Source organism: Heterodontus francisci, chromosome 2 (genome assembly GCF_036365525.1).
Source record: "Heterodontus francisci isolate sHetFra1 chromosome 2, sHetFra1.hap1, whole genome shotgun sequence".
NCBI classification, from domain to species: Eukaryota; Metazoa; Chordata; class Chondrichthyes; order Heterodontiformes; family Heterodontidae; genus Heterodontus; species Heterodontus francisci.
In genome coordinates this window covers 169,819,026-169,844,629 of record NC_090372.1, presented here as the reverse complement: position 1 = coordinate 169,844,629, position 25,604 = coordinate 169,819,026, and the positions used below count along the sequence as shown (strand labels likewise).

Sequence of the window (25,604 nt, the reverse complement as noted above, 5' to 3'; positions counted from 1 at the left end):
TACTTTAGGATTTCCTTTTATGTTGGTGGCCAGTCTTTTCTCATAGCTTCTCTTTGCTTCGCTTATTTCTTTTTTCACTATCCCTCTGAACTTTCTACATTCAGCTTGGTTCTCAATTGTATTATCCTCCTGACATCTGTCATATGGACCCTTTTCCTACTTCACCTTACTCTCCATCTCTTTCACCATCTAGGGAGCTCTGGCTTTGTTTGTCTTACCTTTCCCGTGCATGGGTATTAAACTCCAGAAAGCTTGTTATGGAAGGATAATCCTGGAGCCTATATTTACTCAGTTTCACATTTATTGTGCAGAGTAAAGGGATTACAACATGTAGCTCCTAACTCATAACCCTCCACCAGTCTCTGAGTGTCTGCTTATATGTGCTCAACTAAGACCCCAATTAACACCCTTCACCTGCATATAATCAAGCCATAATTAACAGATTAACAATGGGAATGCACCTCGACTGCACCCGAACTATCTCCTCTTTAAAGGCATCCCATTGCTCCAGTTACAAGCAATTTCGATACTATAGCAGGAGCGAAAACCTGATTGATTAGATTCAAACATGCAGAAAGGTGGTTACGGAATTGGGAGACAATGACATGATTCTAATTTACTTGAGCCAGATCTGTTCTCATCCCACTGAAGTTGGCCCTCCTCCAATTAATTACTCCTATCATATCATCACAGGTAAGGCCACTGCTGATCACTTCCTTGTATGAATCTCCACCCACATCCCTCTTCTATGTCCCAACCCTACCTCCTTCCCTGTCCACCCCTGGAAAGAACTAACACTGAATTCACTTACAACTGCGCGTTCAAAATTCCAACTGTTCTACCCTTTGATCCTCAGTTCACCATGACATTTCTGCAGCTACCGATTTGCTCAACCACACCTCACCTCCACCTTTGATGCCCTAGACCCCATTAAAACCATTACTTTTTCTCATCCTGGCTTGTTCCCTTGGTACAGCCCTCATCTCTGCTCCCTTTAGTCCAAGGAATGCAGTTTTGAAAGGACATGGCAGACACAGTGGCGTAGTGGTTAGCACTGCAGCCTCACAGCTCCAGCGACCCGGGTTCAATTCTGGGTACTGCCTGTGTGGAGTTTGCAAGTTCTCCCTGTGTCTGCGTGGGTTTCCTCCGGGTGCTCCGGTTTCCTCCCACATGCCAAAGACTTGCAGGTTGATAGGTTAATTGGCCATTATAAATTGCCCCTAGTATAGGTAGGTGGTAGGGAAATATAGGGACAGGTGGGGATGTGGTAGGGATATGGGATTAGTGTAGGATTAGTATAAGTGGGTGGTTGATGGTCGGCACAGACTCGGTGGGCCGAAGGGCCTGTTTCAGTGCTGTATCTCTAAACTGGCTTAGCCATACACCGCCAGATCTGCCTGGATTACATAAAGCACTATTGTGTGCTGCTCTCGTCTGCTAAGGATAACCCCAGGCTTCTTTTTGCTATTGCAAACTGTCTTTTTAACCTCTCCTCCACCTTCACCAAGATTGATACCATTCGATCAGCTGCCGCTTCCCTCCCTTCCACTAGTCTATCGGATCAAACTTCCTCTAAAGTTCCCCTCCTGCCCTAGCCCTGAACTTGAAACTTTCTCTTCATAGAGTCATAGAGAGATACAGCACTGAAACAGGCCCTTCGGCCCACCAAGTCTGTGCCGACCATCAACCACCCATTTATACTCATCCTACATTATTCCCATATTCCCTACCACATCCCCTCAATTCTCCTACCACCTATCTACACTTGGGGCAATTTACAATGGCCAATTTACCTATCAACCTGCAAGTCTTTGGCTGTGGGAGGAAACTGGAGCACCCAGTGGAAACCCACGCGGTCAGAGGGAGAACTTGCAAACTGCACACAGGCAGTACCCAGAATCGAACCCGGGTCGCTGGAGCTGTGAGGCTGCGGTGCTAACCACTGCGCCACTGTTCATGCCCTCTCCAAGCTCACTTTGTCCATGAGACCCACCTCCTGCTCCCTCAACCCTATTTACTAAACAGCTGACCACCCACCTTCCCTTCCTTGCCCCCATATCAGCTGATATTGTGAACAGTTCTGTCTCCTCAGGTACTGTCAACCTCTCCTTTAAGTCTGCTGTCATCACCCCTCTCCTCAAAAAAACAACCTTTGATCCCACCGTTCTTGCAAGCTACCACCCCATCTCCAACCTCCCTTTCCTCTCCAAAGCCCTTGAACATGTTATTGTCTTCCATTCCATAACCACCTTTTTGCATGTTTGAATCCCATCAATCAGGTTTTCACTCCTGCTACAGTACCGAAATTGCTTGTATCAAATGACATCCTATGTGACTGTGAAAAAAAGTAAACCATTGCTCCTTGTCCTTCTCGACCTGTTTGCAGCCTTTGATATGACTGACCACCCAATGCCTCTACATTGTTGCCCAGCTGGGTGGGACTGCGCATGTGTGTTTCCATTCTTATCTAATCGTAGCCAGAGTATCACTTGCAATGCCATCTCTTTCCGTTCCTGCACAGCTACCTCTGGTGTCCACCAAGGATTTACCCTTGCTCCCTTCCTGTTTCGCATTTATATGCTGCCCCTCGGCAACATAATTCAAAAACACAGCGTTAATTTTCACAAGTACACTAACAACACTCAGCTCTGCCTAACCGCCACCTCTCCCAACTCTTCCACTGTTGCTGAATTATCAGATTGCTTGTCAGACATCTAGTACTGGATGAGCATAAATTCCTCCAACTAAACATCTGGAAGAACAAGGCCATTGTCTTCAGTCCCTGCTACAAACTCTGTGCCCTAGCTTCAGATTCCATCCCTCTCCCTGGCAACTGTCTAAGGCTGAACCAGACTGTTTGCAACCTTGGTGTCATATTTAACCCCAAGATGAGCATCCGACCACACATCTATACAATCACTAAAACCGCCTATTTCCGGCTCCGTAACATCGCCCGACTCTGCCCCGCCTGAGCTCATCTGCTACAGAAATCCTCATCTTTGCCTCTGTTACACCTAGACTTGACTGCTCCAACACACTTCTTGCTGGCCTGTCACATAAAGTTGAGGCCATCTAAGAGTCTGCTGCCTGCATGCTTACTTGCACCAAGTCCCGTCCACTGCTGTGCTCGCTGACCTACGTTGGCTCCCAGACAAATAATGTTTTGATTCTAAAATTCTCATCCTTGTTTTCAAGTGCTCCATGGCCTTGCCCTGCCCTTTCACTGTTAACTCCTTCAGCCCCACATCCCTCTGAGATCTCTCTGCTGAGATCTCTGAACACCTCTTCCTAATCACAAAACTGCATGGTTAAAATGCGGCAGGCAGAAGCACATTGAGAATGCAACCAGAAGCACACGACCATCATTTTAACCACCAGCTTTGCCCCTTTCTTGCAGGGCATCCTGGATTAAAATCTATCTGATGACTTCACAAATTGGATCGATGGTCAGAACTTCCCACTGTTTGATGTTATATGTGGAAGGTAATGGGGACTGAATTCTGCACTGAATGGCTACGCACCAGCAATTCATTTGAATGCTAAAAATTGTACAACTTAGACCACCTATCTTGGTTTCCAACAGACTCCCTTTAACATTGTAAATATTAAGTAAAAAATTGATCTTTTCAAATTAAATTGGGAATACTAAAATGAAATGTAACTTACCCATCTGTTCTTTTTGCATTAATTAGCAGTACTGGCCGGTGCTGGTTCAACTCCTGATTACTGAGTTCTTCAAGGGTTAAGAACTTCATGCCTGGTTTTATCTATAAAGATAAACTTTACAGTTAACTCAGCCTGTGTGAGCAGTTGTACTGCATTTGTTTTTTTTTAAGCTGCCCTCAAAAATGTTCTTACAAATTGACTTGAAGATCCTCAATCTTGTTTTTAGATCTCTCCTCAAACTCACCAGACCCTCTTTAGAAAAACTTCTCTAGCCATAAATCCCAGGCTAAAACATTTTTCTGGATATTTGGTTGTTTTGAGCTCCTGTCAGGCATAAGCCATTTTGGCCTTTGCCCTCTGGAGCTTTCTCCTGAGACCACTGTCTTTTTAAGTCTCTCCCTTTCTTCAAAACCCTACTACTTCTAACCATGTCTTCAAAGTCCCTTGACCATTTACTTCCTGATTAGTATCCACCTCTCCTATCCCATCTTCTAAAGCACAAGACATTTTCTTTTTATGTGAGGAGCACTATAGAAGACCAAGTTGTTCTTGCGTAAAATGTTGCGCACACTATTCTGCAGTATATAGATGTATAATTTTTAATATTGATGAACTGTACACCCCAATATATGCAAATAACATGTTTTGGATTGCATGAAATTTGCTATGGCTTTTAAATAAGGATTATTCAGCTCCATGGTGCACTTTACACAGGGCCAAGGACGTATGGAATACATGGCATATGTTTTTTAATACTCATTGATGGGACGTGCGTTTTGCCAGCAAGGCCACCATTTATTGCCCATCCCTCATTGCCCTTGAGAATATGGTGATGAGCTGCCTTCTTGAACCGCTGCAGTCCATGTGGTGTAGGTTCACCCACAGTACTGTTTGGGAGGGAGTTCCAGGATTTTGACCCAGTGACACCAATATAGTTCAACTGGTTTGCAGCATGCAGTAACGGCTCTCACAAATGATGCTGATATCATGTACATTGTAATCTCAATCGCCGAGAGAATAACAACAACGTACATAAGTACATATAGCCACGCTGGGTGCTTTGGGTGGCTGTGTGCAGGAAGCTTCTAGGCCAACTTTTGACACTTTGGGAGAAAGAGTGGAGAGCTTAAGAGAAGAGAAGGAATGCAGGACTCATATAACCTCAAAGGTTCTTTCTGATACACACCCAACTGCCATCTGATGCCCTGTCCCCGGTTTGCAATAGTGCTTGCATAAAGGATCTAACAGTTGGTCGTCCTTCCCTTCTTCTCACAAGACTGTTGTTCACCACATATGTAAATAACTTGGGACTGAGAAATTAGTGGTTTGGGGTTGAGATTTGCAGATGATACCAAATTGTGAGCTGAAGCTAAAAATGGAGAGGAGTGCTCCAAAATACAAGCAGACATAAACAGGCTTGCAGAGTGGGTGGATAAATGGCAAATGAAATTCAATATAGTGAAGGGTGAGGTGGTTCCTTTTGGTAGGAGGGTTAAGGAGACCACTTAGTCCTTGGAAGGTAAGAAACTAAATGGGGTCAAGGAGCAAAGAGATCTATGAATAGATATATAACTTATTAAAAGTAGCAATACAAGTTGATAAGGCCATAAATAGTGAAAACAATGTACTGTAGTTCATTTCTAGAGGAATAGAATACAAAAGCAGGGGGGTAATGTTAATTCTATATAAAATCTGTTAGACCGCATTTGGCATTTTGTGTGCTGTTCTAGTTCCACGCGACAAAAAGGTTATTAACACACTGGAGAAAGTGCAGGAAAAATTTACAAAGATGTTACCAAAAATGAGAGGATGACAGGAAAGATTGAGCAAGTGGGGGCTCTTTTCTCTGGAAAAACAAAGACTAAGGGGAGCCTTAATCGAGGTCTTTAAAATTATGAATGGGTTCAATAAGTTTTTTTCACTTGAGTGAGTCCAGCATAATGGGACATAATTAAATAATTTAGGGGAAATTTATTTTTTGTGAGAATGTGGAACTTGCTGCCATGTGGAGTAGTTGTTGGATTTAAGGGGAAGCTTGAGGGGAGCGGGATACAGGGTCAGGTTGAGTACAGGTAGGTAGAATGGGAAGAGGCTTGTGTGGAGTATAAACACTGGCATAGACCATTTAGGCCAAATGCCCTGCTTCTATGATGTAAATTTTATGTAAGATTATTATCCAATTACAGAGCTATAAATGAGTGTCTGGTTTACACTCTTCTGAACCTATGCAAGTAGAAGCAACAAAATCTCCATCCAGTCCTGGAGCGTATCCAAAGCTGAAATACTTACCTGCTCCCCCTCCCCACCAGTGTCCCGCATCGGATCTCCGAATGGAGATCCAAAGGCACGAGAATGCCGCCGGGTAAGCATTTAATTCATTTATTTTAATAAATTTAAATATTTAGATTGGCCTCCCATTGCCGAGCGGCTGGTGGGGGGGTGCTGCCATGAGGCCTTGCCAGGGTCTTGGCTTTCCTGGCGTCAAGGCCCATAGTGGGCCTCCCCGGAGTCATTTTCCGGAGCCCCCGACATTGGGGGGCCTGTAAAATCCAGCCGAAAGTATCTGCAAAGAAATATAGATAGGTTAAGTGAGTGGGCAAAAATTTGGCAGATGGAGAATAATGTAGGTAAATGTGGGGTTGTCCACTTTGGGAGGAAGAATAGGAAAGCAGATTATTTATATGGAGAGAGACTGCAGAATGCTGCGGTAAAAAGGAATCTGGGTGTTCTTGCACATGAATCACAAAGTTAGCATGCACGTACAGCAAGTAATTAGGAAGGCAAATGGAATTTTGGCCTTTATTGCAAGGGGGGGGGTGGAGTACAAAATTAGGGAAGTCTTGCTACAAATGCATCGGGCATTGGTGAGACCACACCTAGAGTACTGCGTACAGTTTTGGTCTCCTGACTTAAGGAGGGATATACATGCATTGGAGGCAGTTCAGAGAAGTTTCATTAGGTTGATTCCTGGGATGAAGGGGTTGTCTTATGAAGACAAGATGTAGGTTAGCCTAAACTCACTGGAATTTAGAAGAATGAAAGGTGATCTTATTGAAACATATAAGATTCTGAGGGGGCTTGACAGGATAGATGCTGAGACGATGTATCCCCTCATGAAGGAATCTAGAACTGGGGGCACAATTTCAAAATAAGGAGACTCCCTTTTAAGATGGAGATGAGGAGAATATCTTATCTCAGAGGGTCATTAATCTTTGGAATTCTCTTCCCCAGAGAGCAGTGGAGGCTGGATCATTGAATACATTCAAGGCTGAGTTAGACAGATTTTTGATCTGCAAGAGAGTCAAGGGTTATGGGAGTGTCAGGCAGGAAAGTGGAATAAAGGCCGCAATCAGATCAACCATGACCTTAATAAATGGCGGAGCAGGTTCAAGGAGCCAAATGGCCTACTCCTGTTCCTATTTCTTATGTTCTTATCCCACGAAGCGTCCATCTGATGATAACTATTCTTCCCACGCACCCGTTGAAAAATTAGAAAAATCTTGTAAAATTGCTGTTAATTGCCTGTTTTACAGGCTTAAATTCCTTTCCACCTCTCTCCAGCGCGAACTCATCTGCCAGCCCAGCTGCCTTTCATAATATCCAGTTGCGAAGTGAAGGCAACGGGCTTCTGTCCCGACACCTCCGGACTCAGTTTTACCACTCCTCCCAACTCGCATCCAATGGACTGGTAAAATCCAGCCCATTGTATTCCACCTACCATGTTCTTGCTGATTAGAATCATAGAATGGTTAGAGCAAAGAAGGAGATCATTCGACTCATCGTCTCCATGCCGGCTCTCTGGAAGAGCAACTCATCTAGTTCCACTTTCCCACCTTTTCCCTGTAGCCCTGCAAATTTTTTCCTCTTTAGATAATTATTCTATTCTCTTTTAAAGGCCTCAATTGAATCTGCCTCCACCACAATCGCTGCCCTTGGGTTCTCAACCCTTCCACCAATGGGAACCATTTCTCTCCAGTTAATCTGTCCAGACCCCTCATGATTTTGAAGATCACTATCAAATCGCCTCTTAATCTTCTCTGAGAAGAACAGATCAAGATTCTCTAATCTATCCGTATAACTGAAGTTCCTCATCCCTGGAACAATTCTCGTCATTCTTTTCTGAACCCTCTCCATGCCTTCACATCCTTCCTAAAGTGGAGTGCCCAGAACTGGATACAATACTCCAGCTGAGACTGAACCAGTGTCTTATCCAGGTTTGTAATAACTTCATTGCTTTTGTACTCTATGTCCTGACTTAAAAAGCCCAGGATTCTGCATGGTTATTAATCGCTTCCTCAACCTTTCCTGCCACCTTCAGTGATTTGTGCACATATACCCCCAGGTCCCTCTGCTCCCACACACCTTTTAGAATTGTACTCTTTATTTCATAATTCCTCTCCTCATTCTTCCTACCAAAATGAATCACTTCACACTTCTCTACATTAAATTTCATCTGTTACTTGTCCGCCGCTTTCAGCAACCTGTCTATGTCAAAGAATAAAGAACAGTACAGCACAGGAACAGGCCATTCGGCCCTCCAAGCCTGCACCGATCTTGATGCCTGCCTAAACTAAAACCTTCTGCATTTCCGGGGACCGTATCCCTCTATTCCCATCCTATTCATGTATTTGTCAAGATGCCTCTTAAACGTCGCTATCGTACCTGCTTCCACCACCTCCCCCGGCAGCACGTTCCAGGCACTCACCAACCTCTGTGTAAAGAACTTGCCCTGCACATCCCCTCTAAACTTTGCCCCTCGCACCTTAAACATATGTCCCCTAGTAACTGACTCTTCCAGCCAGGGAAAAAGCTCTGACTATCCACTCTGTCCATGCCGCTCATAACTTTGTAAACCTCTATCATGTCGCCCCTCCACCTCTGTCGTTCCAGTGAAAACAATCTGAGTTTATCCAACTCTCCTCATAGCTAATGCCCTCCAGACCAGGCAACATCCTGGGAAACCTCTTCTGTACCCTCTCCAAAGCCTCCACGTCCTTCTGGTAGTGTGGCGACCAGAATTGCACGCAATATTCTAACTGTGGCCTAACTAAAGTTCTGTACAGCTGCAGGACGACTTGCCAATTTTTATACTCTATGCCCCAACTGATGAAGGCAAGCATGCCGTATGCCTTCTTGACTACCTTATCCACCTGCGTTGCCACTTTCAGTGACCTGTGGACCTGTACGCCCAGATCTCTCTGCCTGGCAATACTCCTAAGTGTTCTGCCATTTACTGTATACTTCCCACCTGTATTAGACCTTCCAAAATGCATTACCTCACATTTGTCTGTATTAAACTCCATCTGCCATTTCTCCGCCCAAGTCTCCAACCGATCTATATCCTGCTGTATCCTCTGACAATCCTCATCACTATCCGCAACTCCACCAACCTTTGCGTCGTCTGCAAACTTACTAATCAGACCAGCTACATTTCCCTCCAAATCATTTATATGTACTACAAACAGCAAAGGTCCCAGCACTGATCCCTGCGGAACACCACTAGTCACATCCCTCCATTCAGAAAAGCACCCTTCCACTGCTAGCCTCTGTCTTCTATGACCCAGCCAGTTCTGTATCCATCTTGCCAGCTCACCTCTGATCCCGTGTGACTTCACCTTTTGTACCAGTCTGCCATGAGGGACCTTGTCAAAGGCTTTTCTGAAGTCCATATAGATAACATCCACTGCCCTTCCTTCATCAATCATCTTCGCCACTTCCTCAAAAAACTCAATCAAATTAGTGAGACACGACCTCCCCTTCATAAAACCATGCTGCCTCTCGCTAATAAGTTTGTTTGTTTCCAAATGGGAGTAAATCCTGTCCCGAAGAACCCTCTCTAATAATTTCCCTACTACTGACGTAAGGCTCAACGGCCCATAATTTCCTGAAAATAATGTCCTTTTGAAGTTTATCACAGTTCCTAGACTCATGCTCGGCCCCCATCTGCCAAGAATGAGACACATTAATTTTGTCATGAACATTGATTTTAAATTGTAACTGGAGTGAAGAAAGGACTTGTTAAACAGATCAGCCATGGCTGGAAAAGATATTTGCATATTAACAGACAGTGTTTGGAAGGACAAAGCAGTCATTCTCTGATACATTCAACCCATAATGGACTTTTGGTCACCAGACGTTGAAGGTGGGAGAGCTCGCATTCCAGGCTGACTGCTAAGATGGCCGAATACAGAAACGGACATGGTTGAACCAGTTAGTCACATGACTAACCTGCTGGGCAACCTGAGTTTTTTGAATTTGTACAAACAGTTTGGGCAGAAAGCTTTGCTCCTGGACTGAAAAAAATCTCTCCTGTCTGCTCCCATCTCTTTCTCACAAGCCTCTGAATCCACTGAAGACACATGAACCCCAAGAGAGAAAAGTCTCCTACAGCGAACAAGGTTTAAGAATAATATTGGGCTCCAACGAAAAGCAAGATCTACCTACAATCAAGGACTCTACAGTGAGTTCAAAGAACCGTAACAACAACTCTTCAGATATTGCCTCAAACCTTTCCACTTTAGTTTTCTTCTGCTCTTTTCTGTCTCTATATGCACGTGTGTATCGCTTATGCATGCTAGCGTGGGGCACGGCGTGTATCCATAGGCATTAACCGAATTAGAGTTTAAGTTTTATAAATTTCAGCTTTTCTTCTTTAAACCTAAGAAAGCGTGTTTGTGCTGGTTTCTTTGCCTTGTAATTGGAAAGCGGTGAACAAGGATTCACCAAGGGGGAGCTAAAAACAGTGTGTTTAAAAGTAAACCCTGTTACAGTAAGACCAGGTGAAGGCTGCAAGAGAACCCTAGACCTCTTTCTCACCTGGTCGTAACAGAAATATGGGTGCTAGCATCCAGAATTGACCCACAGACAAACGAGAGAAATTGGAAGTGGGAAGCCAAATCGTTCCCAATCAAAAAGAGCAAGATTTCAATACAAGTTTTCTTGTGGTTGTGTGTGCTTGTATACTACCATGTCTGCAACTGAAGCTAGTAGCTTTCCAAGCCAGGGTGAAGTAACTTGGGATAAGTTAAAAGCACTGTCTATGGAGGAGTTGAGGAAAATGATGAGCAGTGCGGGATCACTATATGTGGCAAGGCTAGGAAGTCTGAACTCCAAAGACTAGTGGCCAACCATTTTTCCCTTGAATCTGAAGAAGCAGAAACAGGGTTAGAAGCAAACCCAGACAGGGTACTGCTAACAAAGATACAACTGGAACAAAGGAAACTTGAATGAGAAGAAAGAGAAAGAGAGAGACAGGAGAGGCAGAAAGAGAAGGAAGGAACATGAAGAAAAATAAAGACAGGAGAAGGAATGAGAGAGAGAGGAGAGAAAGAAAAAGAATATTCCAGAAAGAATGCGGAGCAAGAGAGCTAAAGTGGCTTGAGTTAACTTGGGGGTGACAGAGTAACCCCAGTGAAAGCATAGCCAATAGGGAGCAGCGTAATTCAGGGCAGGATACAAAATGTTAAAACTAGCTCAACTAATTCCAAAATACAATGAGGAGGATGTAGAAATATTTTTTGTGTCCTTTGAGAAACTGGCAAGGCAGCTAAAATGGCCAGCTGAGACATAGCCTCTTTTACTACAAAGCAATCTAACTGGAAAGCCCATGAGGTTTATTCCTTGTTGCTATTTGAGAGTTCATCAAATTACAAACTGACAAAAAGTGCTTTCCTCGGGACATTTGAATTGGTACCCAAAGTCTATCGCCAAATGTTTAGAACCCTCAAAAAGCAAGCTAATCAAACTTATCTGGAGTTTGAAAGAAGTAAACAGATGGCTTTTGACCAGTTGCTGAGGGCTTTTAAAGTACAGCTCAGCTATGAGAATCTCAGAGAAGTAATTCTGTTACAGGAATTTAAACACTCTCTCCCACTCTGCACAAAAACCCGTGTAGAGGAGCAGCGGGTTCAGAGAGCCAGGCAAGCGGCCGCTCTAGCTGATAAGTTTGCTTTAAATTTATAAGTCGGTTTCCCAGGGGAGAACCTTTCCTAGTCACCTCCACAAATCCAAAAAGGACACAGGGTGGGAGGGTGATAAGTGCCCAAGCAGTCCTGGGAGAGAAAAGAAAGCAGGAGACACAGGGGCCCTCCTCTAGCCAAAAAGGAAGGTGCTGTGAGCAAGAATGAGACCCGGAGACCTGTGTGCTTCCATTGTAATAAAGCAGGGCATTTAAAAGCTGACTGCTGGAAACTAAAGGGACAACCTGTAGTGTTAATCAGGGAGCACCCGCTCAGTGAAGAACCTGATGGAAAGCACAGCAGAACAAGCAGTGACGTTAACTGCAGTAAGTGTGAGACCCAGGAAGTTTACAGCTGCAAGTGCAGGAAAATTTAATAGGATTCCTGAAGGTTATCAGGGTTTGTGTCTGAAGGGAAGGTCACCCCATGCCCCTCAAGTGAGACAAGCAAACCCATAGTCAGGGACACAGGGGCCACTAGATCCCTTTTATTGGGAAAAGGCCTTACCTTTCCCCCAGAGAGTGCAGTGAACACCAGAATGGCGGTGAATGGTATTGGAGGGCAGTGTATGCCTGTACCTGTACAGTGGGTGCACCTGGAGTGCGACCTAGTTTCGGGACCGGTAACTGTAGGGATTCACCCTAGTTTGCCTGTAGATGGGGTTGACCTGCTCCTAGGTAATAATCTGGAGGGGATGAAGGTGGTAGTCCCCCCAGTAGTGAAAGATAGACCGCAGGAGGTCAAAGAAACAGTGCAGTGGAGGGAGACGGACCCCTACAGTTTCCCTGAATATGTAGTGGCTCAGGCCATGATCAAACCAGCTCCCCCAGAGGAGACTGCATTGGTACTGCAGGCAGATGAACATGAGGTCTACCTGTCCGAGACTTTCTTTGGAAAGTTAAGAGACCCAGGGAATGAATTAAATGGATTAAATGGCTCAGCGAGCCGACCCAGTATTGCGAGAGTTAGCACAGGCTGCCCAGTCTGAAAGTGAAGCAGAGGGAGTCCCTGATTGCTACTATTTAAAGAATGATGTACTGATGAGAAAATGGAGTTCTCCTCACAGACCTGAGGGCAAGGAGTGGACAGTAGTTCACCAGTTAGTGGTGCCACAGAGGTAACGAAGAGAAATATTAAGAAGGGCCCACGAGACTATTGTGGTTGTACATGCCAGTATCTTCTTTGGCCTCCTTATCTCGAGAGACAATGGATAAGCGCCTGGAGGTGGTCAGTGGTTTGTGAAGCAGCACCTGGAGTGGCTATAAAGGCCAATTCTAGAGTGACAGGCTCTTCCACAGGTGCTGCAGAGAAATTTGTTTGTCGGGGCTGTTACACAGTTGGCTCTCCCCTTGCGCCTCTGTCTTTTTTCCTGCCAACTACTAAGTCTCTACGACTCGCCACACTTTAGCCCCGCCTTTATGGCTGCCCGCCAGCTCTGGCGGATGCTGGCAACTGACTCCCACGACCTGTGATCGATGTCACAGGATTTCATGTCGCGTTTGCAGACGTCTTTAAAGCGGAGACATGGACGGCCAGTGGGTCTGATGCCAGTGGCGAGCTTGCTGTACAGTGTGTCTTTGGGGATCCTGCCATCTTCCATGCAGCTCACATGGCCAAGCCATCTCAAGCGCCGCTGACTCAGTAGTGTGTATAAGCTGGGGATGTTGGCCGCCTCGAGGACTTCTGTGTTGGAGATACGGTCCTGCCACCTGATGCCAAGTATTCTCTGGAGGCAGCGAAGATGGAATGAATTGAGACGTTGCTCTTGGCTCACATACATTGTCCAGGCCTCGCTGCCATAGAGCAAGGTACTGAGGACACAGGCCTGATACACTCGGACTTTTGTGTTCCGTGTCAGTGCGCCATTTTCCCACACTCTCTTGGCCAGTCTGGACATAGCAGTGGAAGCCTTTCCCATGCGCTTGTTGATTTCTGCATCTACAGACAGGTTACTGGTGATAGTTGAGCCTAGGTAGGTGAACTCTTGAACCACTTCCAGAGCGTGGTCGCCAATATTGATGGATGGAGCATTTCTGACGTCCTGCCCCATGATGTTCGTTTTCTTGAGGCTGATGGTTAGGCCAAATTCATTGCAGGCAGCCGCAAACCTGTCGACGAGACTCTGCAGGCACTCTTCAGTGTGAGGTGTTAAAGCAGCATCGTCAGCAAAGAGGAGTTCCCTGATGAGGACTTTCCGTACTTTGGACTTCGCTCTTAGACGGGCAAGGTTGAACAACCTGCCCCCTGATCTTGAGTGGAGGAAAATTCCTTCTTCAGAGGACTTGAACGCATGTGAAAGCAGCAGGGAGAAGAAAATCCCAAAAAGTGTGGGTGCGAGAACACAGCCTTGTTTCATGCCTGTGCTGGGACGAGGGAGCAGTACCCCAGGATATGCGCGATGCCAATATCATCACCCTCTATAAAAACAAAGGTGACCGCGGTGACTGCAACAACTACCGTGGAATCTCCCTGCTCAGCATCGTGGGGAAAGTCTTTGCTCGAGTCGCTCTAAACAGGCTCCAGAAGCTGGCCAAGCGCGTCTATCCTGAGGCACAATGTGGCTTTTGTGCAGAGAGATCGACCGTTGACATGCTGTTCTCCCTTCGTCAGATACAGGAGAAATGCCGTGAACAACAGATGCCCCTCTACATTGCTTTGATTGATCTCACCAAAGCCTTTGACCTCGTCAGCAGACGTGGTCTCTTCAGACTACTAGAAAAGATTGGATGCCCACCAAAGCTACTAAGTATCATCACCTCATTCCATGACATGCCAGGATACGAAAGACCAAAGCCCACATAAGACAGCAGTTTGAGTGGCCAAAACTCCACAAAGATGTGGTGGAGTACTGCAGGAGTTGCCACATGTGCCAGGTTGAGGGGAAACTCCAACCTACAGTGTAACCTGCACCACTAAGTCCTGTACCAGTGTTAGGAGGACCCTCCAGCAGAAAGCTGGTGAACCTTAAGAGCCAAGAACAAAAAGGGACAGGCAGGCACATGGCTGGCAAAAGATTAGACAGGGAAGGGGAAAAAGTGACCAAGAGGGCAGGTTAAAGGATGTCCTGGAGGAATTCCGGATGAAAACCCCTACTGTTCGGTCAGCCAACTCCGACAAATGCGAAAATTTAGACACCACATCCTCCTACGTAAATGCAGACACTAGAAGCACCCCACCAGAGTTGCTAACAGCATTTACAGGAACCTGCAAAGACAAAGATGTCTAGGGGGCAGAGAAACCATGAGGGTGGTGCCTCACCTAGTCTAAGTGCCACAGGGGAGTGCAGTAGAGTCTGCACAAATACCTGCAGGAAGGAGTGTCCTCTGGGACAAAGGGGAGATTATCAAAGAATCCTCCCCCATAGTCAGAACCAAAGAGAAACCACCCATCCCCCTTTTCAGACCTCAACAGGAACAAAGACCCCAGGCAGCCATAGAAATGGGCAAACGGAAGAGAAACTTCCCCCCAAAAAAACACATTCATTGGGATATCAAAAAGGGGGCAATTAAAGTAGCACCGGCACCAAAAGTAAACAGGCTGTAATAAGTTTTAGGATTTATGAATGAATGGGAATGAATGAGAGAAATGCATGTTTTTTCTGTATCTTACATTTTTCTCTCGACCCTTTTGATGAAATGCGCTTTTTCTCAAATCGCATTTCACTCCGCTGGATGTGGAGGTGTCATGCTAGGCCCCCACCTGCCATGAACGAGGCACATTAATTTTGTCATAAACATTTATTTTAAACTGTTACTGGAGTGAAGAAGGGACTTGTTAAACAGGTCAGCCATGGCTGGAAAATAAATTTGCATATTAACAGACAGTGTTTGGAAGGACAAAGCAGCCATTCCCTGACATAGTCAACCCATCATGGACTTTTGATCACCTGACGTTGAAGGTGGTGGAACTCGCATTCCAGGTTGCTGCTAAGATGGCTGAATTCACAATCGGACATGGTCAAACCAGCTAGTCACATAACTAACCTGCTGGGCAAGCTGAGTTTTATGAATTTGTACAAACAGTTTGGGCAGAAAGTTGTTTGCTCCTGGACTGAGAAGATCTCTCCTGTCTGCTCCCATCTCTGTCTCACAAACCTCTGAATCCACTGAAGACACATGAACCCCAAGAGAGAAAAGTCTCCGACAGCGAACAAGGTTTAAGAAGAATACTGGGCCCCAATGAAAAGCAAGATCTACCTACAATCAAGGACTCTACAGTGAGCTCGAAGAACCGTAACAACAACTCTTCAGATATTGCCTCAAACCTTTCCAATTTATTTTTCTTCTCTTTTCTGTCTCTATTTAAATGCGTGTATCACGTATGCATGCTAGTGTGGGGTGTGGCGTGTATCCATAGGCGTTAACTGAGTTAGAGTTTAAGTTTAATAAATTTCAACTTTTCTTCTTTAAACCTAGGAAAGCCTGTTTGTGCTGATTCCTTTGCCTTATAATTGGGAAGCGGTGAACAAGGATTCACCAAGGGGGAGCTGTGTTTAAAAAAAACGGTGTATTTAAAATTAAACCCTGTTACAGTAAGACCAGATGAAGGCTGAAAGGGAACCCGAGACCTCTTTCTCACCTGATCTTAACACTGTTATGAGAGGATTGTCCTAAGAGGAGAGATTTGAGTAAACTATGCTGAAATTCCCAGGTGTTTAGATGAATGAGAGGTGATCTAATTAAGACATAAAATTCTTAAGGGACTTGATCGGGTCGATGGTTGTAGAGATTGTGGATGCATTGGTGATCATCTCGCAAAATTCTATAGGTTCTGGAGCGGTTCCTGAAAATTGGAAGGCAGCAAATGTAACCCCACTATTTAAGAAAGGAGGGAGAGAGAAAACCGGGAACTACAGACCTGTTAGCCTAACATCAGTAGTAGGATAAATACTGTGATAACTGTATACTTTGAAAATAATGGTAGGATTGGCAGAGTCAAGATGGATTTATGAAATCATGTTTGACAAACCTGTTAGAATTGTTTGAGCATGTAAGTAGCAGAATAGATAAGGGGAAATCAGTGGATGTGGTGTATTTGGATTTTCAGAAGGCTTTCGATAAGGGCCCATACTAGAGGTTAGTAAGCAAAATTTGAGCACATGGGATTGGGGGTAATATACTGGCATGGATTTTTTTTTATTCGTTCGGGGACGTGGGCTTCTTTACTCAAACAATTGTGAACCTTTGGAATTCTCTACAGAGAGTTATGGATGCTCAGTTGTTGAGCATATTCAAAACAGAGATTGATAGATTTTTGCGTACTAAGGAAATTAAGAGTTTGGAGATAATGCAGGAAGGTGGAGTTGAGGTAGAAGATCAGGCACGATCCTGCTGAATGGCGCAGCAGGCTTGAAGGACTAACTGGCTTACTCCAGCTCCTATTTCTTATGCTCTTATGACCACCTGTACATAGTACACCAGGTGTGGTCTCACCAAGGCCCTATACAACTGCAGTAAGACTTCTTTACTCTTATACTCCAATCCTTTTGTAATAAAGGCTAACATACCATTTGTTTTCCCAATTCCAAAATGACCTATTCTTTATCCTGAGACTGTGACCCCCAAGTTCTAGAATCCCCAGCCAGGGAAACACCTCCCAGCATCTATCCTGTCAAGCCTCTTAAGAATTTTATATATTTCAATGAGATCACCTCTCATTCTTCAAAAGTATATCCACGGATTGTGCTCTAGCAAGGTTCTGTGATGCTCTGATTCATTGCTGCATCCAATAATAGCTCAACATCATGACAGCTTTATACTAAAATGACCCTCAGCATAAATATTCAGGACTGTGGTCACAGTAAGAGCAACAGGCAAGAGCAATGCTTTAACTCTGGTCACATGAGATGGCACAACTCAGTGACCATCTTCCTGGATAGGTACAGGCATTGATTAGAGTGTTTTGTAGTGATATCTAGGAAATTGGTCCTGAGGAGTTAGACATTTACTGATGGTAGGACATGTAAGTGCCAGCCAATGACTAGGTCCAACAAGAGAGAGTCTAACCACCTGCCCTTGACATTCAATGGCATTACCATTGTCAAATCTCCCACCATCAACACCCTGGGCATCATTACTGACCAGAAATTTAAAAAATTGGACCACGCCATAAATACTCCGGCTACAAGAGCTGGTCAGAGACTAGGTATTCTGTGGTGAGTGATCTACCTCCTAACTCCCCAAAGTCTTTTCACCACCGACAAGGAACAAGTCAGGAGTGTGATGGAATACTCTCCATTTGCCTGGATGTGTTCAGCTCCAACAACACTCAAGTAGCACTACACCAATCAGGACAAAACAACCCACTTAATTGGGACCACTACCTTAAATATTTACTCCCTCCACCACTGGTGCAACATGACGCGCTGTGTACCATCTACAACATGCACTGTAGCAACTTACTTCCTCAGCAGCATCTCCCAAACCCACCTCTAGCATCTAGAAGGATGGGGCAATGGGCGCATGGGATCACCACCAACTCCAAGTTCCCCGCCAAGTCGCACATCATAATGGCTTGGAAATATATCGCTGTTCTTCCATTGCCACTTGGTCAAAATCCTGGAACTCCCTAGCTAACAGCACTGTGAGAGCACCTTCACTACACAGACTACAGCGGTTCAAGAGGGAGATTCACCACCACCTTCTCAAGGGCAATTAGGGATGGGTAATAAATAATAGCCTTGCCAGCAACACCCACATCCTATGAACAAATAAAGAAAAAGTAGTTTTCTGATTTTGTGCTTCCTTTCAGCTGTTTTCTGTATCTTTGCACGAAATACAAACATTGGCAATACTGCTCATTCTTAAACCTTGCAGCATTACTGCATTTATATTATTTTAAAGCCATTTAACTAAAGGGTTGGGTTACGAGAGCGCTTCTTTTTTTGTAAAATATGTTTTTAAGGACTTATAGTTGAATTATGGACATTGATTTTTCTGGAAGCTTGAAGAGATGCTAAACTTTGTGTTTTTTTTAAAAGAAGTCACCAGAAGGTTCCTGGACTTAGCTTGTAAAAAGCCTTACTGGAAGGCACCTGTTTTCAGATAAAACATTTGCAGGGAGCTTGTTGTTTTGACTTGGAGAGATGTTTACAAAGAAGTGACTAGTCAAGATTTATAGAGGTCAGCAGTCTTGACTTCTGAAATGTTTTTGGTTTCACTTTGAATTGTTACAAAAGACAGTTGTTTATTGCCTGCCAAGAAAAACCCAGCTCATCTCTCTCTCTTGCAAAGAAACCCTGCATGTCCAGTGTGTTAGTCTCCTCTTTCCTCCTGTATTTGAAGAAACCCTGCGTATCGAATATGTGGGAACTGAAACCCTTGTTGCCTCATTTCTGCTGTAAGGCCTATCTGAAATCTCTGCAGCTGAATTTCTTGGAAAGCCTACCCAAACTGATCTTCAACATCGCCTGGAAAGAACTGTTCTAGGAAGATTCCAAGCAGGGAGCTTATGATGGAGCTGTATAAAATGCTAGTTAGGTCACAGCTGGAGTACTGTGTACAGTTCTGGGCACCACACTATAGGAAGGATGTGATTGACCTGGAGAGGGTGCAGAGGAGATTCATCAGGATGTTTCCTGGGCTGGAGCATTTCAGCTATGAAGATAGACTGAAAAGGCTAGGGCTGTTTTCCTCAGAGCAGAGAAGGCTGAGGGGGGACATGATTGAGGTATACAAAATTATTAGGGGCATTGATAGGTTAGATAGGAAGAAACATTTTCCCTTAGTGGAGGGGTCAATAACCAGGGGGCATAGATTTAAGGTAAGGGGTAGGAGGTTTAGAGTGGATTTGAGGAAAAAATATTTCACTCAGAGGGTGGTTGGAATCCGGAACGCACTGCCTGAAGGGGTGGTAGAGGCAAGGTTATGGGCCAAATGCTGGAAAATGGGATTAGAATAGTTAGGTGCTTTATGGCCGGCACAGACACGATGGGCCGAAGGGCCTGTTTCTGTGCTGTATAACTCTATGACTCTATTCCAGTGACAGCCATCTATACGCATTTGTGATGCCAAACCAAAACAAAGGATATCTTTCCATATCTTCTCTTTTTTCTTCAAGAATGAGCAAGCATTCAGCTAGTGGGTTTTTTGTCCGTTTTATTTGTAAGAGTTCTAAAACAAAATTCCCTTTTATTTTTCCAGTTAACCAATATATGTATGTATGTGTGTATGAGGAGCTAAGGTAAAAAGGGAATGATTATACTTCAATCTGTGTGCTTACGCTTTGCTTCATTACTGGTTAAGACTTGTTTTATAATAAACTGATAATTTTGTTGTTTATTAAAGAAAGCTGGTTGGTGTGTTTTATTCTGGAATAAAAATAGAGTCTATGATTGACCGCATTGGTATGTGGGAAAAAATTTAAATATATGTTGTGACCCGTGGAGAAGTGGAACTAGAATGAACAGTGCACTCCTCCCGCCTCAGTCCTAACAGTGGGCAGGTAATCACCAGTCATGTTTTTACAGACCAGGAGATCTAGATTGACATGATCTAGCCGGCAGAAACAACTTTACAAGAATTAATATTTCAATGGCTTTAACAATAGTTCAACAGCAAAAGGTCATTCTAAATATTTTTCTCCAATTTGATACGAGAGAACTCAGATTCCAACATGCAGCTGTTTCTGCTGCTGCCAATTTAAATTTTGTTATCTTCTACTGGGTGTATCGATCAACTAACCTGAAGTCATAGCAGAGAACTGTGTCACCTAGTTTTCATAAAATTAGTTGTTAATTAGCTCAAAGTGAGATAGATAATTAAAATTTACCTGACCAACATCATAGAAACCATCTGTGATGATATCGCTGGATGACAAGCGGCCAGTCAGAGAATATTTGAGAGCTGCATTATGGTCAAGCAGTCTTCTCACAGCTGCATCACTAAAACTGTTCCTGCGACTTGAAGACTGGTTTATTTCTTGCAGGATTTCCAAAGCTCTGTAAAGCAAAATAAAATACTTAGAAAGCAAACTGGAAGACTGGGCAACACATATGAAAGTTGTCCTCTCACCTTATTGTACCTGAACTTTCTGTCCTTCTGATTGTCTGATCTTCCCTATCCACCAAAAGATTTTCACCTTTTAACAAGTAGTGTAGTATGTCCTCCCGTAAGCTGATGGCAATGCTTAGCTCTTTATATAGGACATGGCACTCTGTGGCACTAAGTATCTTGACATGAACTCAGATGAAATCTATACCTTTTGACTAAGATGCCAATGCAAAGTAACACTTACCAGCACCAACTATTCTAATTAGCTCAGATGTCCAAACTTGGTGCTCCAAAATAACAAAAAAACTGCCTAACTGCAGATTAAGTGGTAGACATAAAACCATAGAACAATTATGACACAGAAGGAGGCCATTCAGCCCGTCATGTCCGTGCTGGCTGAAAATACTAGCTGCCCGATCTAATCCTACCTTTCAGCACCTGGTCCATAGCCTTGAAGGTTACAGCACTTCAGGTGCATGTCCAGGTACCTTTTCAAAGAATTGAGGGTTTCTGCCTCCACCACCATTCCTGGCAGTGAATTCCAGACACCCACCACCCTCTGGGTGAAGAAGTGTTTCCTAATGTCCCCTCTAATCCTTCTACCAATCACCTTAAATCTGTGCCCCCTGGTAATTGACCTCTTTGCTAGGGGAAACAGGTCCTTCCTGTCTATTCTATCTAGGCCCCTCATAATTTTGTACACCTCAATTAAGTCACCCCTTAGTCTCCTCTGTTCTAAGGAAAACAACCCTAGCCTATCCAAACTTTCCTCATAGCTGCAACTTTCAAGCCCTGGCAGCAATCTCGTAAATCTCCTCTGTACTCTCTCCAGAGCAATTATGTCCTTTCTATAATGTGGTGATCAGAACTGTATGCAATACTCCAGCTGTGGCCTAACCAGCGTTTTATATAGTTCCAGCATTACATCCCCGCTTCTGTATTCTATACCTCAGCCAATAAAGGAAAGTATTCCATATGCCTTCTTCACCACTCTATCTACCTGTCCTGCCACCTTCAGGGACCTGTGAACAAGCATTCCAAGTTCTCTCACTTCTTCTACCCCTCTCAATATCCTCCTGTTTATTGTGTAATCCCTCATTTTATTTGCCCTCCCCAAATGCATTACCTCACACTTCTCTGGATTGAATTCCATTTGCCATTTTTCTACCCACTCAACGAAACCATTGATATTATTCTGGAGTCTACAGCTATCCTCTTCACTATCAACTACATGGAGATTTTTTGTGTCATCAGCAAATTTCCCAATCATGCCTCTCACATTTAAGTCCAAATCATTAATATATGGAACAGAAAGGGACCCAACACTCAGCCCTGTGGAACACCACTGGAAACAGCTTTCCATTCGTAAAAACATCCGTTGACTACTACCCTTTGTTTTCTGTTCCTGAGCCAATTCTGGATCCAACCTGCCACATTCCCCTGTATCCCATGGGCTTTCATTTTACTGACCAGTCTGCCATGCGGGTCCTTGTCAAATGCCGTACTAAAATCCATGTAGACCACATCCGCTGCACTACCCTCATCAATCCTCCTTGTTACTTCCCCGAAAAACTCAATCAAGTTAGTAAGACATGACCTTCCCTTAACAAATCTATGCTGACTGTCCCTGATTAATCCGTGCCTTTCTAAGTGGCAGTTTATCCTGTCCCTTAGAATTGATTCTAACAATTTACCCACCACCGAGGTCAGACTGACTGGCCTATAATTATTTGGGTTATCCCTTGTACCCTTTTTAAACAATGGTACAACGTTCGCAGAGCTCCAATCATCTGGTACCTCGCCTGTATCTAGCGAGGATTTGAAGATGATCCTCAGCGCATCTGCTATTTCCTCTCTGGCTTCATTAACAACCTGGGTTGCAATCCATCCGGCCCTGGCGATTTATGCACTTTCAAGGATGTCAAACCCTCTAGTACTTCCTCTCTCATTATGCTTATCGTATCTAATACACTCCTCCTCTTTAACTACAATGTCTGAATCAACCCTCTCCTTTGTGAAGACTGAGACAAAAAACTCATTAAAAACCCTGCCCACATCTTCTGCATCCACACATAAGTTCCCTTGTACATCTCTGATAGGCCCTCCCCTTTCCTTAGTTATCCTCTTGCTCTTAATGTACTGATAAAACATCCTTGGGTTTTCCTTGATTTTACCTGCCAATAATATTTCATGTCCTTTCTTTGCTTTTCTAATTTCCTTTCTTACTTCACCCCTGCACGCTCGATACTCCTCTAGGCTTTCTAAAGTATTAAGATTTTTGTGATCGTCATAAGCTTTCTTTTTCTGCTTTAACTTACTCTGTAAGCTTCCAGATAACCAGGGGGTCTAGATTTGGCAGTACCACCCATAATCTTAGTGAGGACAGGCTTACGCTGTGCCTGTAGTATCTCGTTTTTGAATGCCTCCCACTGGTTTTCCTTCAAGTAGCTGTATCCAGTCCGCTTACGCCAGGTCACCTCGCAGTTTTGTAAAATTTGCCTTCCCCCAATTTAGAACCTTTACTCCTGTTTTATCTTCGTCCTTTTCCATGATTATGCTAAAACTAGATATATAATGGTCACTATCTCCAAAATGGTCATCCACTGTTACTTCATCCACTTGTCCAGCTTCATTACCGAAGAGTAAATCTAGAATTGCACCCCCTCTCGTTACTCTTTTTATGTGCTGGCTAAAAAGGTTCTCTTGAACACAATTCAAGAATTTTGTCCCCTTTGTGCCCTTCACACTGTTTGTATCCCAGCTGATATTGGGGTAGTTGAAAGCCTCAACTATAACTGCCCTGTAGTTTTTGCACTCAGAAACTTGCCTGCATATTTATTCTTCTATCTCCCTCTCACTATTTGGGGGTCTATAGTACACTCCTAGTAGTGTGGCTGCCACTTTTTTAGAGTGTGGCTGTCCCTTGTATATTTCTGAGCTCCGCCCTTATGGCCTCGTTTGATGATGCCACCTGAACATTTGCAGATGATCAAGGGATCAACTAATATTGGACCTAACTAAACATGACTAGGACAGCAAACCAGCTAGGTAAGGGCATATACCTCCTTTCCCTTAGTGCAGATTGAAAATCAAAAAGAGAATCATGCTTGAATATTCATGTGGTCCTTGCAGCAAGTTACATGACATAATAGGCAGAGGCTTTTTTTTTAGCAAGATGGCTTTTGGATACCAAAAGAAAGAGAAAGAAAATAAATGACAAATAGGTAAAATTATTTTTAAAAATTATACCATCAGTTTTTAATCAGCACACTTACATTTTATGCAATGTAAATTTACAATTGATTTAAGTTGAATTTATGATAGACAGATATGAGTACATCTCAGTCAACGTTATAACGAATAGAATGTGATAATTACAATATAATCCATACTACTTTATGGTCGACTGCTCCTTGATGAGAATTATCACAAATTCTTACTACCTGTATATGTTTCCATGAAAATAAATGCAACTGAAACTATTATATAGAGAACTGTCACAAGAGAATAACCCAACACAGGCTTTACAGAACACTGGAATGCTTATTCCATCTGTATAAAGTGATTAATTTTAATGACTAACAGACACAGTAAAATGTAATTACTGAATGCACTGGGCAGTAACCATGAAAGGCCATTTAAATGCTACTTCCTGGGGAGAGAAACCTTTGTAAATGTCTATAAGATTATGAAGGAGCCGGAGCGATAAAAGCTATCTAGAGGGCGTTTATAATTTAAAACATCTTCTAAGCAGTGTTGTGCACTATAGTTGACTTGTTATGACAAATCACTTCAAAGATTCATGGAATTGGAAAGGATGTTGTATTAATTTTTGTTTCCTGACACTTAGCATTCAATTATAGCTGCTTATTGTTCTTCATACCTACCCCAGTTTACAAAGTTCAGCTGTTGTTGGCTCATCTTTTCCACAGACAAGTACAGCCCAGCAGGCATTGCACCTCACTTCATCATTATTAGAATGGAGTAGTTCAACAAGTGGTTCTAATCCACCAGCATTTCTCAGCTGTGAAAACAGGCTCAGTTAGAAATGAGTCTTATCCACTAGCTACAAAAACTTAGTTAAAAATGCCACATAGTAAGAAAATATATCATTTGTTGACTTTCAATGGGAATATAAGGCTCAATTCACCTGATATTTAAAAAAATGTCACTTCTACCTTTCAGTCCCAAATCCAAGACAATTTCCAACTCTTGTGAACAATAGGTTTTGTTTGATCTCCAAAGCTCATAGCTCCAAAAGCTACTTTAAAAGTTTATTTCTGCCACAAAATCTCAGACTTAGCCATTAGGGCCAATTTTGTGATTCTGGCTAATTGAAGCACAGACTGACCTGGTTGCCTAAATTTTTCCAGGGTCAGTTCATTTGAATTATTATAATTAACATGGGCTGGTATTTTACATTGCAGCATTGGACACGCCCATCAGCTTAAAAGTTGGACCTGGAAACCACCCAGCAATTTTGCATGGCCCAGGCTCTTAATTGGCTTCAATCGGGACTTCCGCCCAGGAAGTCCCATCTCCAAAAGCTGCCAACCAATCAGTGGGCCGGCAGCTCCTCATTCCTAGCAGCGCCACTTGGAGCAGTGGAGGAGGCCCTGAAAAAGGTGAGGGGGGTCAGGCCTCACTGGGACAATTGGCTGGGCCCAGCAAGGAGGGTGGGTATCAGAGTATAGGTGGGGGGGGAAGGGTAATTCCCGTGGAGACAGCCCATGCTGCCAGGAGGCTCCCTCCGTGGGGCACAGAGGGACAGTCAACATCATATGCATCTACACACCAACTCTGAATGCCAGCAGCTCAGATAAGCATTCCGATGACTCCCTAGGTGACATCTGAAGAACATCTCAAATGGCAAGAAGCTTTTCATCCTGGGTGACTTCAATGCATGCGTTGGGGCAGACAGTGCTTCATGGCCAACGCACCTCGGTCATCATGGTGGGGGGGGGGGGGGGGGGGGTGGCAAGATCAACAA

At 43.9% G+C, this 25,604-nt stretch overlaps 1 protein-coding gene across 6 annotated transcripts in view; it reads right to left on the bottom strand.

The window, feature by feature from the left end:
- armc3 (armadillo repeat containing 3) overlaps positions 1–25,604 on the bottom strand; it is a 258,598-nt gene that overhangs the window by 53,907 nt on the left and 179,087 nt on the right. For all 6 annotated transcript variants that reach the window (XM_068013721.1, XM_068013745.1, XM_068013732.1 and 3 more), the window contains 3 exons: positions 24,502–24,638; positions 20,394–20,562; positions 3,667–3,767 (listed from right to left, as the gene is read on the bottom strand). In XM_068013721.1, coding sequence (XP_067869822.1) covers positions 3,667–3,767; positions 20,394–20,562; positions 24,502–24,638 — 407 coding nt within the window. The remainder of the gene's footprint in view (positions 1–3,666; positions 3,768–20,393; positions 20,563–24,501; positions 24,639–25,604) is intronic.